The sequence below is a fragment of the Ambystoma mexicanum genome, chromosome 4q (genome assembly GCF_040938575.1).
Source record: "Ambystoma mexicanum isolate Mex_15411 chromosome 4q, UKY_AmexF1_1, whole genome shotgun sequence".
In the NCBI taxonomy this organism is placed as follows: Eukaryota; Metazoa; Chordata; class Amphibia; order Caudata; family Ambystomatidae; genus Ambystoma; species Ambystoma mexicanum.
This window is the reverse complement of record NC_090928.1, coordinates 264219601-264240351: the sequence shown is the minus strand read 5'-3', so window position 1 is coordinate 264240351 and position 20751 is coordinate 264219601. Positions and strand designations below refer to the sequence as shown.

Sequence of the window (20751 nt, the reverse complement as noted above, 5' to 3'; positions counted from 1 at the left end):
TAGGACCGTTTCTGTTCTTCTTCAACCCCGATCTCGCTCCCCCTCTTTTGTCTTGTTGCGCCTTGAAACACCATTTGCTGTATAGGCGCATTATTAATACCCAATAAATAAATACATAATGAAACACTTTAACCCATTGGTGTCATCTGGAACCTATTATGTCCATGATGTGCATTGGTGCACTTTATGCCCTCTGTGGTACTGCAACATTGAGCTAGCTATTAATACACCTCTTCAACCTCTTACAGAAAATTTAGAGCTTTGAGTATTCCAATAAAGCAGGTTTCAGACATGGACAGATGTGGTACAGTATCTGTTTTTCTTTCAGCAATCTATTAACTGCATCAGACAGAGATTGCCATGCCATCCTCCTGGGCTGCTTTCATAGTGCGAGAATGCATCTTCTTGCACTAAACTGGATGAAGTAATTTCTGACCAACAGATCTGTCAGAGACTTTCACACCCTTTTAAATCGGTGTGCGAGCTGTGTGTTCATGTGACCAGTTACCAGAAGATAATTGTGGTAGTGCAGCAACAGTCTCTTTCCTGGCGGTTTACTGTGGAGAAAGAGCTGTTAGCCCATAGAGTCAGCACAAGCACATAAACACCTGCGGTCAGCGCAGAGCGTGCCTGGTTTGTGAGCTGTGTTCATGTTCGCTGGTCGGCTGGACTGCTGTGATGCTGGAGAATCATACACCATTCCCCACTGGCCGTCTGTGACACCTCCAATACTTTGGGAGTTTCTTTGAAGCTGTCCCTTTAAAGTCTGTGAATGATTGTACTAAATTGGGTCCCAGTGGTTAGAGACAATTAAGCTAACATCTAAAAGCTGTCACAGGAATGAGACACTGAGGACACAGCCTACCCGAATTGCTCCCTTATCTGAAACCAACTGATTAAAGACAGCAGCACGGGGCTCAACGAAATATAAAAACAAATTATTATAAGTACTCGCCAGACTTCAGTGACAGGTGACCTATAATGAATATGCCATCGGGCTATAGCTAATAGAAGAGAGTACATCTTAAAAGGGACATATAAAGGCTGACTATGCCGATGAAATATTACCTGCGTAGTGGTGCTGTGGTGGATGACCCAAGGGTGCCAGAGTTGGATGGCTCATTCACAGCAAAAGATTATACTACAGGCGTCTGGACGAGAAGTGCCCAAATCCATGCCAGTGATCATGCCCAAGAATGAAACTAAAGGGTAACATGGATAGCTACCAAATATTGGTATTAGGAATGGAATACACCCTGTCAGCGACTAACATCAAAAGGAAAATTAAGGACTGCTTTACAAAAAAAAGGCACCAGAGCCTGGGAGATCTGGATCTGAGAGTGCTGAATGACAGTGCATCTCCGTCTCCACTACTGGACATGAAATAGGATGCGGGTCCTTTTTTTCTGGCAGGTATTTCCCAGCAAGGGAATCTGTCACCCATAACAACAAACATATTATGCAAATCCTCGCTGTAAAGCCAAACCATAGAGCAACCTCCCCCAGACATAGCAGGATCAAGACAGCAAAAGCAGGATATCAGCAAAATCTAGGAGAGGTTATGCAGGATCCACGAACAAGTGCAGTTACGTTATTAGCACTGGTAAAGTTATTTGAACTGCTGAAAGGTAAAGATCCACTCAGGAATTTAGCTGGAGCTAACTAAAGAAGTGGGTCAATGTGAATCCTCAATGATGGGTCTAATAAATGTATTAAATACATCAGTAGTACATCATTAAAAAACGTGGAGGAGGTTGCAACGCAGACCCTCAACACAAGCTTGATTCATGGGGCCCTACAAGAAGCAAAGGACGAAAAGGAGCTCCAGGGAATTGTCATCAAACTACTAAACCGCATTACTGGAAACAGCGAATCGGCAAAGGAAGAGGAGACTTCACCCTCGGATGATAGGCTGGGTGTCACATTCGATGACACTCCCCTCTCAGAATCAACCTTGGAGGAGTTTCGTAGAATGGCACATGTAGCTGAGATGGGTGTGTAAAACCAACAAAATGCACTTAGACATGCCCCCAAAAGCTGTCCTAGTGGAAGAATCTACTGAAAGAGCCTGGACAGAGAGTGTGCATCAAAGCTATCGAGGAAGAAGAAAAGCCAAAAGAAAGGGTCTCAAAAGGGGGAGGTTGAAGTTGACACCTCCTGAGGAAAGGATGAAAAAAATAAAAGAACCAAAAATTAAAGAAATCGAAGAATACAGGCACAGCAAGTTTCATGAAAGCCTTAACAGAACCAAGTCCAGTAGACACAAATAGACCGGACAGTTTGCAGGGGCTGATCGACTCGGTTGAACCGAGAAACCAGGAAAAACCTCCCACAATGATAGGGGACCAACACCTGACTACTCGGGATAAGCAAGGAACAAAGAGAGACAAAATCCAGAAGACCCCCGGTATACAGGTGGTCAGAGCCAGCATAGGTATACAGACAGAGGCACAGAACGATGGCGCAATGAATGCCTCCACCGACTGCTCTCGGAATGAAAAGGGTAAATCAAAAGGAGCAAAAATCAACAGTCCCTTGTTAACTCTGGAATTGCCCACAATAACACAGCAACTAAGTCAATAAAATGGGCCCCCATTTGCTTGCAGGAGAAAAAACAGATACCAAAGCAATTGGATGACCAGAGGGCTACATCTGTAACACTAGACCCAAAGTGTTAAAATTGTCCCAATCTTCCTGCAAGCAAAGACAAAACACACAGATGTGGGTCAGGAGAGTATCATGCCTGGAGATCCAGGAAAGCGAAAGGACTATGGTGCCAGTTAGAATTCCTCACACTTCACCAGATAGCCTGGTGAATGATAAAAAGACCAGCGTATTGCCTAAGGGGAGGCGACAGGAGGAGGAGACGGTTATATAACAGGAGACAACAACCCAACCCGAAGAAATGGCTCCCTTTGCTATTCCAAGACTTTGGTTCAAGAGCACACCAAAAGCAATGAAATATACATCTCTGAACTGCGGCGCTATCTGGCTTTCTTTAAGAGAATCCCAGATTTATACCTGTTTTCCTCAGAGGGCATTGAGTTTGTTTGCTTCCCACGTTAGTATACTGTCCTTGTGGCCGAGGTGGGGTTGATTTCGAGGGTGGGAGCAAGGGCAGTCTTGGCAGCCACCAAGGACCTCCAGAAACTGGGGTTAGAGGTCTATATGGCTTTGTCCGAAAGAGAACTGGAGACAAACATGGGGGGGCTCAAGTACAAAGTGGTGACTGCAAATTGAGTAAGAGTAACAACAACACAGGAATGCCTGACTTGGAAATTACTAGTGAAAGCTCTGTCCAGCAGGGTGACTCACAGAAGAAAGTCTGGTCTATGCTCCCTGAAATTCTAACTCAAGTATTCCAGAAGCTGGGGATGGGAATGGAACCTCTTTAGTTGTACGGAATGGCGATTTGTGAATTGGAATAAGTGGGGTTCCAATTCTTTTAAAACAACGACCATGAAGGAGACCATTTTTGGAAATAATTACCTGATATTTTTCCAGGAAACTTGGCTACTAAACTGCTTCCAATTACCATCGCCACCTGAAACTGCATAACAGTGGAGTCAGAAGTTATATCCACTTCATTAAAGGGAATATTAATAGCAAAATTGGGGTTGCAAACTAAAGACTGATTGCAAATGCTAATCGGCTTAAACATGTATTGGAACCCCGCTTGTACCAATTTTACAACCTTCTTAGAATCCTTGGCCGATCTCCTGACCAGAGTTAATTTAGATCATCCTGAGATACCTGTCCTTATAGCAGGGGACTTTAACACACAGTGTATTGCCACCCTGGCCAGGGAGGGTAGGTCGAATGCCCAAATAGTAACTGTCATGGGTAGGAGATGGGTAATGTTCCTCTCAGAGTGGAACCTGAAAATGATTAACGGTACAATAGAGGGAGATATCCCCCCTGCAGCGACCTAGAGACGGGGCAACTTGCCATCTACCGTTGACTGTGTTCCTGTCACCCCAGTTTTTTTAAATCTGTAAAAGCTTTCTGGTCAAAGATGGGGGCACACGCGACCATAACCGCCGTCTTGAGGCTGTAATGTCTTGGGGCTTCTCTAGGAAAGTAGATCATCATTACCAATCATCGTCTGTGAATAATGGTAAAAATAGGTTGGTAAAGTATAGAAGGGATGGAGCACATCTAAATGATGAGCTCCAAAAGATATGTAAGGGGATGCCTGACGATGCCTTGAAACATAAATGTAGCCCATTGAACTTCAAGGATTTTTTATGGTCTACTGACTTTCCCACTGGAATAAATCAACATATGCAGAGATCACACCAACATGTGTTTGAAGAGACCTGGTCAAAAAAGAGAGAATTGCGTTGAGGGACCTGAGCATCCAATATTCTGACTCCAAAAAGATGAAGAGCTGATGCTTGGAATATTGTGTAATAACTCCTGTAACTTTTGGGCATTAGTGAATCATAGGGAGGCCCCGCAAAAGAGTAACCAGAGCAATTTAGTAACAGAAATAGAGTGAATAAATTATCTGAACTTCCACTATAAAAAGCCACCAATAACCTCCTGCCTTAAGATCCCCAATACAGCTTGGGAGTTGGATTACTCAGAGAGCGATATCTCCGAGCTAATACACAAAACATCCTCCCCTAGGGCAGTTGGACCAAACGGTTTAACCTATCAGGTACTAAAGGGAAATGTAAGCTTATGGTCTTGGTTGTTGGCCCTGCTGTTTTGAGATATCTTGGAGTGGAGACTGTTTCCCTCGTCCTGGAAGACTTCCATCATTATTCTCTTTTTCAGGGGGTGGTAAGAGGGGACCGAATGGATCCAGCCAATTACCATCCGATTGTCCCCCCCCCTTGATGTCTTTTTTTGGGAAATATCGCGATACAGGTCAGGGGGTGGAGTAGCTTTTATTTATTTTTAAAAACTCTGGATGTATGAGGCAAAGGTGGAATTTGAAGGATGTGATATATTACACACAAAGAGTATCTCCAATTACACTTTCAGCATCCATTTTTTGTCACTTTATAGGCCAGTAGGGTAGACCACTCGGTTCAACGAAGAGCTTGCAAATTTGCTATCTTCCATGCAAAAAACGAACAGTGCTATAATCCTCCTGGGTAATTTAAACCTTTGGAAAGGAGACCTTAGAGATAGGAAAGCACTGGAACTAGAGAGACTTTTGAACAATGGTAACATTCTCATTCATAACTCCGAACCTACGCACATAAAGGGAAATATCTTAGATTCGGTGGCCAGCAAGAATATCACACTGACGGGAGTTATTACTATCCCCTGCCTGTGGTCTGATCAGTCTTCCCTTATGTGTCAGATCCGACTCCCTACACCTTTTAGGCAGCAACATGAGCAGCCATGTAAGGTATTAGCGAGAAACTATCTGGCCATTACATCTGATGATCGCGCTGGATGTTTTAAAATACCCTGATGACACAAACAAATGAGTTGACCACCCTGATGGTCTAATGGAAAGCTATAATAGAAATATGGCGGCTTTGCTTGATAAGATTGATCCGATTAAGTCGAGAAGCGTGAGGGATTCTCCAAACCACCAAAAGTGGTTCTCCCCAGAATTGGCTTAGCTAAAGACAAACAAAAGACAGGCAGAGCATGCCTGGTTTAAGGAAACAAATAAATAAATAAAGAATGGAAGCGTAGGGAGGAGGAAGTATAAAGATAAGATCATAGTATAAGCAAAATGTAACCATTACAATGAACAACTAAGCAGGGCAGGAAATCAAACAAAGGAACTTTTTGAACTGTTTAAAACATGGGGAAAAACCGAAAGTTTGTAATCAAAATATAAATCCAAAAAAGGAAGACTGTGTACGAGTTCAACAGGCTTTTGCAGACAAGCTTCTGCTTGCTTAGGCTAAAATTAGTAAAGAGCTGGATAGGCTGAAGCTGGCAACAGTGGATGACAGTATAGGAAGTGGGCAACAAGACATGGTGGCTGATCAAACACCCTCTGATACCAGGGAGGGAAATCAGGTGGCGTCTCCCCTGATCTTTAGCTTTTCAACCGTAACAACTTCAGAAATTGAGGAAATTTTAAGGCTATGCACTGGTTTATGGTCATTCCATCAAATTTATACCATCGAATGACCATTCCATCTAAAAAAAAAATGCATTAAATAAATTACCATTGAATGCATTTTTTCCTTTTTTAATTTTAATGCGGGGTCCCCCTAACCCCCTTTTTTTTACCCTTTAAAACATTATAAATAACACTAAACCCTTTACCTTGAAAAAACATGCATTCGATACACATTTTTTCGATGCAGTTTTGTCGATAGAATGGCATTCGATGGTAATGCTTTAGATGAAATGACCAGATACCCTATGTGCACCCTACAAGTTGCCCAGGGGATCTATTGCCATCCAGTGTCATCCTAAAGCATTGTGATATTTTTGCACCTTATCTGTGTAGATTTGTAAATGCCTCCTTTAGACATTGTGTTATACCTCAAATCATTAAAGATGTTGCAGTGACTCCACTTTTTGAAGAAACCGGGTCTGGATCATAATGATTGAGCAAACTTGCGCCTATATCCAATACATTGTTATTTCTAAAGTTGGTCGACAGGATGGCTACCATACAGCTGGAACGACATATGGAGGCCACAGGCACGCTACACAAGAACCAATCGGTTTTCGTTGTTCACATGGCACAGAAAGTGCCTTGGTCGACCTACAGACACAGATGCTGACAGTGTTGGAAAGGAGTGTATCAGGGCTGCTGATTTTGCTTGAAATATCAGCAGCCTTCCATCTACTGGGCCATAAAATTCTGTTGGAGAGATTGGCTGTTACTGGGGGCGTCTCAGGGGAGGTGGTTAGGTGGATGAGGTAGTTTCTGGAGGGACGCAGATCCACAATGTATTGGGGAGATGTCTTGTCTGATACGGAACCCATTGTTTGTGGAGTCCCGCAGGGGGCATGCCCGTCTCCATCGCTCTTTAATATATATATTCAACCTCTGTGTTTGTAGTTGGAGAAATTGGGCTTTATCTTTACTAATTATGCTGATGACTTTCAGCTATCGATAAAAATTAGTGGGAATTATGCAAAGCATCAGGAAAGGTTAAATAATATCTATCTGGTTATTAAAAATTGGATGGCAACGAATTGGCTGTGCTTAAACGCCGGGAAAACTGAATTGATGATCTATGGGTCAAAGCAGGCTAGGGAGAGCTTGTGCTGGGTCTTTTCCAGTTTCCTGACTGAGGCTAGCTGGATTTTAGTGGCATTTAAAGTGAAGACTCTGGGTACCTATATGAATGCTAACCTAAATGCGGATGCCCATGTGGACAATATTGTAAGGAACACCAATTATTACCTTAGAGTATTGAAATTGGTCAGTCCCTTGTTCACAAAGGATAACCATGCAAAATTGGCACGGGCTATCATATTACTACGCTTGAATTACTGTAACTCCCTGTTGGGAGGCGCCAGTAAGGATGCTATACAGAAACTGCAGAAAATACAAAATGAAGCAGTGCGCATAGCCCACCATATGGCACGGAGAGAACCAGTATCAACTGCCCGGAGAGAGCTCCATTGGCTACTGGTGGCAGCTAGTGTCCTTTTCAAGTTGCTCACCTTAGGACACAAATGTATCTATGGGACTGCCCCCAATATCTCAGAGACTTTAGTAATCCATCACCCTACCAGGAACCTTCGCTCAGGTAAGGCATGTCTCCTTAGAGTAAATCGGTTTAAAAGAGCTTGGGGAAACGGCCGTTCTTTCCCGGTTCGGGTAGCACGTGCCTGGAATAAGTTGCCAGAATCCCTTCGGAAGGAAGAAAATCATCTTGCCTTTAGGAAATCGCTGAAGACTAGGCTGTTTATTTAAGAAACATGAGATGTTGGGAATCTCTGCCTTATAGTTCTATCTCTCTGTTCGGCGCCTGGATGCCCTAGGGCTGTGGTGCTTTATAAGTAACATAACAAAGTAAGTTATTTTTGGGACTGCTGTTGAAGGAGCTCGACAAATGGGCCAGACAAAGAAACATCTTACCAAAGTTTCAAACAGGGTTCCGCAAAGGCCATTCCACAGCATTGAATGGAACAATATTGGGGATTCTTAGTGTAAAATCCTGGGTAAGGGGGTGGGCAGTACTCTATGGGGCTTGGATAGACCTCTCGAGAGCCTTCGACCTGGACAATGGGGAACTCCTTTGGGAGAAGCTAGAGAGTTGGGGGATACCAAAACCTCTGCTGGCGATGCTGGCCACTCTCTACAAGGACACCACACTGAGAGTCAGACTGGACGGTGTGGGACAATTGTCAGATCTTGTAAAGGTTCTGAGGGGAGTAAGACAGGGATGCATGGTGGCTCCCCTCCTCTTTAACCTTTAACCCAACATCACTGGTAGAAAAGAAATACCCCTGTGAAATGACAGATGAAAGCTTGAGATTGTTTTAATGTAAATTATGAAATAACATGTGTATTAAGGTTTTATGTGATTTTATTTGTATGTTTTCTTCTATTTGTGAAAAACCGTATTCAGAGGTTAAAACACAACAAAAAAAGAATCATCCCTAAGTACTTTGTCTTTTATTGTTTGACTGGGGACCATTCTTTCTTCCCTGCTGTTAGTGCACATCCAGCTCCTTCTTTATTCACTCCCACGGTTGATCTTTTTACAGGTATGCAGATGACACCCAGACCCTCTCCCCCATATTGGAGGAGAATCTGGGTATAAGTTCTTATGACTTTCATCTATACATTCAGAAGACAACCAAGTGGATGCATATAAATTGTCTTTGTAGGATTATATTTTCGATTAAGGTCCTCATTTCTGTCTCAAACCCTAATCTCATGAAAAACTATTTGGCTTGATATGCTCAGTCCTTGCCCTACTCCAATTTGCCATGTCCACAATGTGACAGGAAGTATACAAAATCCCAAAATGCTACCCCACCTATGAGCACAGGAAGGGGTCAGGTTGTTTGTGTTCAATGTGGGCCTACTATATACTACTAAGTAGATCCACAAGGTCAGTATTACTTTCAATACATTTTATTCAAAAACGACAAACCTAGTTACGGACATTCAACACAGAATGTATTGCCTAATGCAAGGCAAATAACATGTATATCAAAACAATGACATAAAAAGAGAACATATTCCCCTAAATCGCATGTATCCATTCATGAGATATAATTTCGTTTCTAGTGCTGTTAGTAACAAACGTGGGACAGCTGATTGTAATGTCAATTAGCACAGCGATCGCCTATATGTGTCCACACATAATGTGTTTCTGGAATTAAAGGGGGAAAAGTATTGGCATATCAATTCCTTATCAGATGTAGACCCTTTAAGCTGGCTTCAGGACACAGAAAAGATATAAAAGGATGAATATTGATAGTTGCATCTCCCATCACATGCTATTCTGCACGAAAGAAACTACAGGGATAAAATGACAAAGGGAAAATATTTAACAACTGACCCTTACCAAAACGTTTGGAAACTGAACTACACTTCTGATCACACACCTTTTATTTCTTTGTTGTGAATAGGGCTACATTTTTAGAGTACACTCCAACCAGTAATGCAGGAGGCTGGTCTGCGTAGCTGCAAGTCAAGCAGAAAAGATGCAGACAATATTTGTATCTCTATGTATTTATTTAATTTCATAGACGTAAAATATATTAAATGAAATGAATACAGAGAGATACGAATATTGTCTATCTTTTCTGCTTGATTTGCAGCTGCGCAGACCAGCCTCCTGCTGCCATCGACAAGATCTCTGTATTAATGCAGGTGGAGAAGATTCTAGGCGTGGTGCATGGAGCGCGAGATTGACCCCAACTCTTGCCTCATCACTGCAGTGATGGCCTCTGCCACTGGCCTCCTCAGAGCTTCAGGTCACCAAAGTCAAACGACACTAAGCGGCTTTGTGTTCAAAAGGTCTCAGAATCCAGGATCTTTCCTCACAATTCCGGTTACGGCCCAATTACTGAAGGGCCTTGTGAATACGTTTCCGCCTATTCCCTTTGTTGTCCATGTGAGAGACGGGCCTCAACGACCGGTGGGGGGTGTCTGTACTCCCACTCCCTATATGGTGGAGGAGAGGCACAGGAGACCCCAGCCAAGATTCTCTATTCGGTAGCAATGGTCGAGCAATCAAGGCCTAGCTTCTCAGGAGGTGATGCAGGCTGGTTCTTAAGTACAGTGTATCCCCAAGCCCCCACAAAGGAATATCCACACTCTGTATTGGTTAGAACACAGTCTTTATATAATCAATAGTTAAGGTTATGTACATTTATCATAGTAACTCACTTTGTACTCTGGCAAAATCTACAATGGCAAATATTTACAATCCTAAAGTGGTACCACCCTAGATCTCATTGAAGTGCATGAACAATACTGTACAATGTCACACAGACCAATAGAGGGAAACCAGCAATAGAGAGAGGAGAGAAAATAAGATGGTTGAGCAATAGGCAGAATACTGACCCCTACCACTAGGCACAGTTCTGTGTGGAGATCCCCCCACCTGGGCAACCTGTAAAGAAAGATATAACACAAGCCCAGTCCATATATTGCTCTGCAAGTCTTATTCTCTCCTATAATGTTTTTACCCCCCCAATGTACCTGGTGGAGTCGAGTTCCTCGAAAAGGCGTCGACAAACGTCGAGGGACTCGCTGTTCGGCGACGGGGAATCGACGGCCCTTCTTGAATGCCTTCCCTTTCAAGCGGGAGGCACGGGGCGTCGAACGTCCGTCGACAAACGAGGTAAAACGATGTCGAAGAGGCGGCAGCTTCGTCCGAGCGGTGCTCGTCGGCGTCGGCGTCCTGCAAGGCGGAGGTGTGCGGGGCACCTCGATGACAATAGTTCTGGACCGCAAAGATTGTAGATGCGGGAGCCCAGCAAGGGCGTCGAGTCGTCCGAGTCTTTGAGGTCGTCGGGTGGCGGGAAACCCACCGGCAGGTTTCTCCTCGGCGCGTTGGTCGTCCTCGACTTTCTCCGGCAGGATAAGCGGTCGACGATGCGGTCGAGAGAGTCCTTCGATTGAATGTTCTTAGGCAAAGGACCGGACGGCTCCAGTCGTCGGCGGCACGGCGTCAAGTGGTTCCCACGGCTGGGCAACACAACTTCGACGGGCCTCCAGCGGTTACACAAACCTGCGAACCCTGGTCGACGGCAATGGACTTCGACGGCGTCGATGTCCGGGTGCTTCACTTCGATCTCCTCGGCGGTCCCGTCTCGGGTCGGCAGCCTTTCGAGGGTCTGACTTCCAGGGCGCTTCGGCGAAGATTCAGCGGTGCTCGATGGTCCCTCGGAGCACGGGAAGAGGGCGCCTTACCAGGTCCTCTCTCGGGTCAGCCCTCGACGAATTCGTCAGCCTTCGGTTCGGTCGAAGCCAATGCCACAGCAAGTCTTCTTCTTCCAGCTGGACGTCAAGGATCAGCAGTTCCAGTTACTCTTGAGTGGAGACTCAGCTTCTGAACGCTTCTGAACAATTTTCAGTGGTGAGAGGTCCCCAGATATACTATCCTCTCTCTCATCCACGCTGCTGGCACACACTCAGCAGCCAATCATACTGCAGGCCATTCATGCAGTCAGTCAGCCAATCAGGCACACAGTGCATTCAGGCCACACTCCTCCCTTTCAGACACTCACAACAAGGAATGTGGATTGGGGCAAGTACCCAGCCATTCAACACTACACACTGCATTCAGGCCAGTTTCGGGCAGGGCTGTCTCAGTCTTTGTCTCTCATGCCAGAAACCAGACAATCACAACAAGGAGTGTATATTGGTCACCCACTCCATTCACCCAGGTCCCACCCACAGGAGGTACCCACAACATACAGTCACTGGGGAGGCTCCAGCCAGTCTAGCTGGGCCTTCACAACAATACCATACATGGAACTTCCACCCAACAGCCAGTCAGGGGGAAGGGACAGAGACAGGGCTTCCCAGGACTTTGGGAAAACGAGTTAACAGGCAATAGAAAGCAAGAGGCCACAGGGGCCATCTTGTTTCCTATCAGGAACCAACAGATCCCAATGGCAGGGCCTGGGTATCCCAAAATGGAGGATACCCGGAGCACCTGTCAATTTCAGCATGGAGCTGCCACCAGCCCATACCCTGCTCTGTGGGCCACCCACAGGTGCCCAAAAAACATACACTAGGGGCACAGGGTTGTACCCCTACCCATGGGTGCCATAAGGGTATCCCATGGGTCTGTTCACCAAACCAAAAGAGAGAGCTGCACTGCCAGGAGTCCCACATGGACTCCGGGGCAGAAAACATAACAGAACACACGGTAAAAACAGTAATAGGACAAGGATTCAGAGGCCCTGTCCCTCAGATGCATTTCCAGCATCACAGTCCAGGATTGGGATCTGAACCTAGTCCTCGCATTCCTTATGGCGGCTATTTTTGAGCCATTATATTCTTGTTAGCTGTGGCTGTTAACATTAAAAATTGAGAGAATTGAGTTGGATATTGGTGACTCGCGCACTGCCTCCCTACAAATCACAAGATTGATTTCAAAATTAGATTGTATCAAAAAGTCCCAGATGGGTGTTCTTAAAAATTCGGTTTATTCCTGATGCAGTCAGGCAACACGTGTTTCGACCTTGATCGTTCTCAAGGCCCTTATAATGATGTTGTGGATCACCGTAATGTTTCTGTCGTTGCTTGATCGATAATAGTTTGAAAGGATATAAGGCACTGGCTGATAGTGATGATCCTTAAAGCTGGTACATCTTAGTTAAATTCATAGAAATGTGTCTGCATTTATTAATGCCGAAGGAGCCGACTATCGACCAGAGTCAATACGGATCGACGGCCAAGGTGTGGTCCACTACGCCCCCTGTCAGGTTTTTTCCAAGCAACTAAAGTTGGAAGGGGATATCTGTCTGAGGAATCTGCGGGAGAAGAATCCATAGAAAGAACATTACGGTATGTAATTTCTCCTTTTCAGCCACATCTGCCATTGATGGAGGCATGTCTAACTTGGTGGAGCCCCTGCCTGACACTACAGGTTAGATTTTCGGAGCCCTCACTAGAGGGCGTTTAAAAAAATCAATCATGCTAATCACGCCAAACAAGCACTGTAAGAATTTGCCCTAAAAACGGCCCACATTTGGTGTGTTTTAAGTGTAAATAAAAGATGCGGTGTAGAGGGGGGAGGGAGGTATTTGTCATCTATGGATCCTGAAAGTGGACTCTTTGATCCCTAGATAGACTACCTGAAGTTAGCCACCACTCATGTGCCGGTAGACCCCCTTAGCTACCGAATCTGTGGGGCTGATTGATTCTCCAAAATAAAAAGTAGTCTAGTGTCCATTATTTTACTATACCAAATTATAATTTGTATAACTGATCAGGTTGTTAGTATTTTGTTGTTAGAAGCCATTTTACCCCATTCAAAAAAAGCAAACTCTGCTCCCACGTTGCTCGCTTTTCCAAGTTGAGTGTTCATATCTAAACACTAACAATGCTGTAATCATGAAGACCGTACAAGTGTACATAAGGTTAAACAAAGCACTGTATGCCACCATGCACTCAGTGACATCTTAGAGATGGCAGGACAGAAGCTAACATAGCACAGTGTGCGTGGCCAAAACCTTGCACGTGGGCAGTGCATTTTGCATCTAGCGTCACCCTGTGGAGAGTTGCAGTTAGTTTGGCGATGGGGGAAAAGGGAAACAAATGTGTCGAAGGTTGCTTGCCAAGACAAAGGGTCCTCTATTACAGCAAGCAATGCATTGTATGTAACATGTATTGCAAATGTCAATGACAAATACTGTTAATTGTTTCGAAAGGAGAAACTTAATTTCCTTTTTTCTTTCCATTGGTGAGTGAAAGCATTGAGTATTGCATCTATTGTGGAACTGGATCTGTTCACTTTGCCACATTCTGGAAGTGTCTCCTGTCGTACAATCTATATTGACAATTGCCAGATTGATGTTGTTGATAGTCAGTCCTTCTGTAGAAAACTAACAAAGTTGGATAAGTATTTTTTTATTATTTATTTGTATTTGGCACAAAGCACCTTTACAAATATTAAAACATAAGTAAGTTGGATAAGTATTGATGAAGTGATACCCATGTCTACAGCACAGGTTTGTGTGATCTGAACATTGTTTGCACGGAAGCACAGGTTAGATGAATGCAGAATGAAAGAGAAGTCAGGCTTACAAAATAAAATCTCTGAAAAAATAAGGGATCTCATTACAAGTGCCGGTAAAGCTGGAAGGTTGCCACCAGACCTGCAATGAGTTACCGCCGCCTGACTTCCCAGAAACACCAGGGCATTACAGCCCCGGCAGTCTGGTAAATCAGCTGGCGGTCATTGTTAGTCCCCATTCCCATTGAGTCCCTTAGGACTCAATGGGAATGGGGACTGCGGAAACACCGGCACCATGTCATAATGGTGCCAGTGTTTCTGCGAATGTCTGCGGCCAGGTGGCATTCCGCTCGCCAGGGCAGACCTGGCGGGTGGGACGGCACACGGCTGCAGACTTGTACTTTGCCGGCCCGGAAACAACGGTGATGGTAACTTACCGCCACCGTTGTTTCCGGACCGGCAAAGTTGTAATGAGGCCCAATGTCTGAAATGTAAAAATGTTTTTGTCAGTTGGTAAATGAAAGGGTTGAAAAATGGTTGTCTCCTAGAATACTACTTGTCTAGATGAAATTTAAAAAAGAAACATCAAATGTGCATTTGTGATCTTACAATATAAAATGATCCCTGTCCAGATAAAGATGCCTGAATGAATGTGCTTTCTTCTTTACAGCTGAAGGTATAAAATTAAGATCGAAGGCCGAAACTAATGGTACAACCAAACATTCATCCAACAATGCTGTAAGTTCATTATGGGTATTTCATTAGATAGCTTTTTACTATCCTTAAGATGAGATTCATTTTATCTGCTCTGTGTAGACAAGTAATAACTATCAAAAAATGTCAGATTGCTTTTGAAATTTTTTAGAGATGATACATTCTCAAAGGTCGAATTTGAAAAGAGCAAAAGCATGATTATTTTACACAGAATTGCCATGATTGCAACTAATTCATGACTTTTGATTATTTCACTCCTCCTTTGAATGCCTGGTCTGCAGGGTCTCTAGTTCTCCTGGCTTGTCTGTGACTGTGGCCACCATCTACAAGCCTGTCAGAGTGGGCTGACCTCTCTTCTTCTCAACTTGCCTCTTCCTCTGAGCCCTCAACATCCATCTGGAGGCTTCTAATCTCTCCTCAGCCCATGAAGCGTGTCAGTGGATGCCTTTGCCGCTACTTTCGCTTGTCCGCCTACACCTGTGGCTCACTGACACCCTGACACAGCCCTCTCTAACCTTTATCTTTTTACATCCAACACTCTGGATGTCCTTGCCCCTGTCATGAGAATCCGCCTGAAGCCTATCTCCAATTCAAACTCTGGGTATGACGCCGATCTCGCCACACTGAAACGCAAGTATAGGGTGTCTGAGAGGAAGTGGAGGGCATTGGATGCATCCTCTGGCAAACTGGCCTGCCGCCTGCTCCAAAGGCAATACAGACTCTCTGTCCTGACCAAGAAGAGAGCCTACATTCAAGCCTGTCTCTCTCTGGCCTCCAATAACACGCCCAAACTCTTAAAAATCTGCAAGGAGCTGGCCAATTCTTCTGCAGCCTCTACTTCTCATGTTCCCTCCCAGGCCCTCTGTACGGCTCGGGCTTTGAATGGATTGTCCCCCCACGCATTCCTTATTTTTTGATATTCGATATCTAGCTTCAGCTGCTTCGCAGAAAAAAATGTATTCAGCAGAGGGCGCTGTGCGTCGATTTAGTTGACTAGATGTCCCTCGAGGGCCTCTGTCTCAAAGATGATGTCATCTAAGGTATATAAAGCATGCGCAGCGCCAGTTGGCTTCAGTTCAGTTTTTCCGCGAATGCTATCACTTCGAGAAATACGTAATGCTTCATTGCTTCATATGCTAGTTTGTCTTCTTCGTTGACACCAACTACCCCGAAGACAGGGTTCAGGAAGTTTTGAGATTGTGAATGGAAAATGTCATTGACCAATCCACACTGTATATGTCTATGGTGTCTCGGGGTGGAGCATAAGACCTCAGCCTGCTCCAAGGGCCAGTCGATGACCGTAAAGGCCCTGAAGGAGCGAAAGGGGAAATTGCCGGTAGGTCAAAACCCCAAATCTTCTACCATGACCAAAAAACCTTTGACGACGAGGCGACTCTCCTCAGAGGAAGAAAGTTAAAAGATCGAGGAGTGGCTCCCACCACTCCTAGTCATCGAATAAATCTAAAAAGAGGCACCATAGGTCACCTTCGACATTGTCGGACACTTCCCCTGAGAGGGTATCTTGCCCCACAATAAAATACACTTGTGCTGAATGGGAAGCATTTAGAGCAGAAATGCTGAAAATATTTTAAAAGCAGATACCCACGGCAAGCCATGCTCCTACTGCGCCTTCCGAAGAAGCTGGTAAGGAAAGGGCTCGACCTAAATCTGCGCGCCCTCCAGCCTGGGACGAAGGCCTGATCCTCATCGAGAGTCGTCAAGGCCTCGATGCGATGACAAGGCATCGAAGGATCCGTTGAGCCGTAAACATAAACATAAGTCGAGAACATTGATGTCCTTGACGCCGGTTGCGCCTTTGTCGCCAGCGAAGCCGTCGACATCAGTGTCACCTTCGACGCCATCGACGTCGAGCACCCCATCTAAATCTATGGTGCCATTGAAAAAAGGTTTGACGACTCCTCGAGCATCGAATCCCGTATTTATGGAATAAAAGGTATGTCCCTTTACCAAGGAAAGACTATTGTCAGTTCCTTAACTCAAGATATGAGTAAAATGAACCCTCAGACAACGATGCACCCTTTGGCCTCCAATTTGGCATGCCAAATGTGCCTGAAAGTTTAATTTCTGAGGCGGTTGAAAGACCTTTATAATGATCTACAGACAGCTAGTGGGGTGGACCTTGGAAGACCAGAGTCTGCGGAGCATGCTGATGCGTCATATATACAGCTAATGTCAAGGTGGTGGAATATATGGGGTGGAGTAGGCCTCCGTTATCATTTGAGCAGGATAATCTGATGGACATCCTGGATAAGGGTCCACAGACAGATCTTATATTACCTTTTCATAACGCTCTCCAAAAAAGGGTGGTGGCGAATTGGGAGATGCCAGAAACCAGTTCGGCTGTGAATAATATGACCAAGAAATTCCACCCTTCCAGTAGTGACAATGACTGTCTGTCTAAAAACCCCACTCCGGAGAGTCTGGTGGTAAAGGCAGCTACCGCAGCATCTAAGCAAGCAGCTTACCCTACCATCTCTCCAGATAGGGACGACAAAAGAGTAGATGGATGGGCAGGGAAGGTATTTTCTGCAGGGAGTATGGTGCCCAAATCTGCCAACTCCACATGTACCCTTGCAAAGTTACGTTCACTCTATGGGACTGCATTTCCATGGCGGAAGAGCACATTCGTGAGGGGGATGAAAGAGACAGGTTCTTAACCATAATTAGATACGGAAAAAAAGCCATGTGTGAGTCTCTTCAGTCAGGTATGGATTCTGCTGACAGCATTAGCAGAGCCATGGCTACTAGCATCGTTATATGCAGCTTTGCGTGGTTGAAGAAGTCTGGCTTTGCACTGGATGTGCAATTGCGACTCCTCAACATGCCCTTTGACAGGTCTCACCTTTTTGGCAACCAGGCTGACAAAAGCCCTGAGAAGTTGCAGACCTCTAAGGCGGCAGCCAAATCTTTATGTGCCGCTATTAGGCAGCCTCAGCCTTTTTGCCCTAGTGGACAGAATTGGAGGGGTAGATGTTTTCGCTACTACTTCTCAGTTGGAAGAGCGAGAGAAATGGCTGGCCAAAGAAAGTTCCCTCATGGTGGACGACGGAAAGGTGCAAAGCCAGCTAACGCAGAGTTATCTTAACCATCTGCCACTGCATCAGCCATCTCAAAACCTCTCTGAGGTCTTGAGTCGCTGTTCACCAGTGGGCGGCATACTGTCTCAGCATCTAGAATGGCGAAACATTACTTCGGATGCTTGGGCATTGGAAACCATAGCCTATGGCTACTGCCTTACTTTCACACAGAGACCTCAGAGCAGTCCACCGGGGAGCCACTCTTTGAGGATTCCAGATCTGCTCCTTGTGCAGGAAATTTTAACCCTGCTAGAGAAAGGCTCTACATAACCGGTGCCTTTAGTGGAGAGGAACAAGGAATGGTATTCTGCATATTTCCCTATACCCAAAATGGACAGAGGACTGAGGACCCCTCTTGAACTTGAAGCACAAATTCAAGATGGTGTCACTTTCTCAGATCCTTCAGGCCCTCCAACTCCAGGATTGGATGGCCTCATTGGCCCTTTAGGATGCTTATTTAGCCACTCTCTGAGCCTTTGGGACCAAATGGTTCTTTTTATATGCCTCACGAGTGGAGGGCTTAATTCAGAGCACCTCATGTCATTTTCATAGATGATGTTCAAGAGGTGGCTGCTCCAGGCTTTCAAATGTCCTGTGACATCCCAAGACAGTCATGGTCAGCTCTTGGGCACTCATTTACACTTGCAAAAGGACTTGCAAAGGACAAGTGGCCTACGCACATCCACAGAGTCAATTATAGGCATTGACCTTGTTTCCGCTTTGTGCCAAAATTCCAGAAACCTAGTCTTCTGGAGGAGCTATCCCCTCTGCTGGCAAAAGCAGCAGTGGATACAGTCCCAACCTTAGAGAACAGGTTGGTACTCCTGCTACTTCTTGGTGCCCAAGAAAAGAAGGGGGAGGCATCTGTCCCATCCTGGACCTCAGGGTCTTAAACAAATTCCTGAGGAAGGACAATTTCAGGATGGCGACATTGAGGGATGCTCCCCAGGTTCTGCTGTTTCAGGACTGGCTGGTGTCATTAGATATTCAGGATGCCTACTTCCATGTGCCAATTCATCAGAAGCATGGGAAGTTCCTGAAGTTTGACATCTGGAGTTCCCATTTTCAGTTAAGGGTGCTTCCCTTTTTTGATTTGAGGTGTTCACCATGTTTATGGAGGTAGTGGCAGCCTGTCTAAGGAGGGAGGGGATTCACGTCTTTACCTGCATGGACGAGTGGCTCATCTGGGGCTATGTGCCGGCTCAAGTGTTCAGTCACCTTTAGGATACCTGAAAGCTGCTACAAGGCTTGGGTTTCTCCTTCAACTTCCAGAAGACCAGCGCACCTTCCCAGATACTCCAGTTCATCAGAGCAGTCCTGGAAACCTGGGTAGAGAAGACCTTTCAACCGAAGAGTGTCACCAGCATTCAACAGAGGATCACATGCTTCAAGAACACACGTGTGCTACCAGCATCTGCCTTTTGACTCCTGGGTATCATGTCATCCTGCATTTAGTTGATGCTGGAGGCCCGCCAATTGAGGATGCATTCTCTTCAGTGGCTGTTCTGCTGTTCTGTTTGCAATGGCTTTAATCAGGTGGCTGAGTGACCTGCACGCATTGCGTATTGACTTAAAGTTCACCCTTGAAGTCCATTTTGCATGCTCGTAAGGTGGTGTTTGAGTTTCACCTTTAACAGATTAATCTGATAGTTTTCTTTTTACTAGCACATGTATCCTAGTTGGAGGAATGTTTTCAGAAGTTGGACTCAAAGACAAGACTATTTTTATGTGATTTCAACCAGAGATTTCAAGTTTAATGGGCAACTTGTGGTTGCTTTGGCTTGGTAGTGAATAATTTTATTTTTGGAGTTTTGGCACTCTACATTTTTGGGTCTCCTCAAATATTTGCTGGCTTCTTTGGTTTTTTTCAATTTTTCTTTATGGTCAGAGGAACTTCTACTGTACTTCCTTACCTTACCCTCTGTAACCCTTTTGTGTGCTGCTCCTAGTAGCCAGAAGCTGCCAGGGCAAGTCTGCTGTTTAAGAACCGTTGCTTTAGGGGTGGCTACAGCAGGAATGTAGTCATATGTTCTGCATTAGTAGGGCAATATACTTGCATGGTAGCCATTGGATACTATAGCATGGTTGGTACCGCCGTGACCTTGTGAAGAGGGGGAGGGGAGATCAGAACCCCTCTCAGCCTGGGGTGGGAGGCATAACAGGGAGCAATCCAGAGCAAGTCTTGCCCTAGAGGGGGTCGGTGATAGTGGGAAGGACCCCATTTGCCAACATACATGCGTAGATTACCAATCTGCATCATCCTATGATTTTGAATCCAGGTGGAGGCCAAGTCTTGTCTTAATTTTCTAGAGAAACAAAAGCCACAGGAGAAGACTGCTCACAATACGGACTCATCAATGCCCCACACAAAGCCTTCTAAACACTGACGCAGAGAGGGAGTTAACAGGAAGAGAAACAAAGGTCCAGCACACCTGTCAGAGGTCCTACATGAATGCAGAGGGAGGGAAAGCACCAGATGGAGGGCGCTGAAGCTTCTATATACTACTTACAATGCTGCGGACACACGCCAGCCTCAGCCTACCTGGGAATGAGACCGGTGCAGGTCCCTAGACTACCAGGGACATGAAACTAAACCTCACCAAATAGACACCAGACTTACCTCAGGGGTGGCCAGGCAGACCCCATTTTTTGTGCTTAACAGCTCCCTTGTCAGGATAACTAGATTAGCCAGGGACAGCAGAACCAGAGGAGGAGGGAGGGGGTTAAGAGATCCCAGGATACAGGAAGTTGTGGGATGTTGGAGGTTGAGGAGGAGATGGTATACCAGCAAGAGAAAGGACGGTGAAATGGATTGTGGAGGGAATGGATTATAGAGATTTGTG

At 45.3% G+C, this 20751-nt stretch overlaps 1 protein-coding gene across 3 annotated transcripts in view; it reads left to right on the top strand.

Moving 5' to 3' along the window:
• The window catches only part of TMEM87B (transmembrane protein 87B), a 919680-nt gene that overhangs the window by 851557 nt on the left and 47372 nt on the right, over positions 1-20751 (top strand). For all 3 annotated transcript variants that reach the window (XM_069607836.1, XM_069607835.1, XM_069607834.1), the window contains one exon: positions 14767-14834. In XM_069607836.1, coding sequence (XP_069463937.1) covers positions 14767-14834 — 68 coding nt within the window. The remainder of the gene's footprint in view (positions 1-14766; positions 14835-20751) is intronic.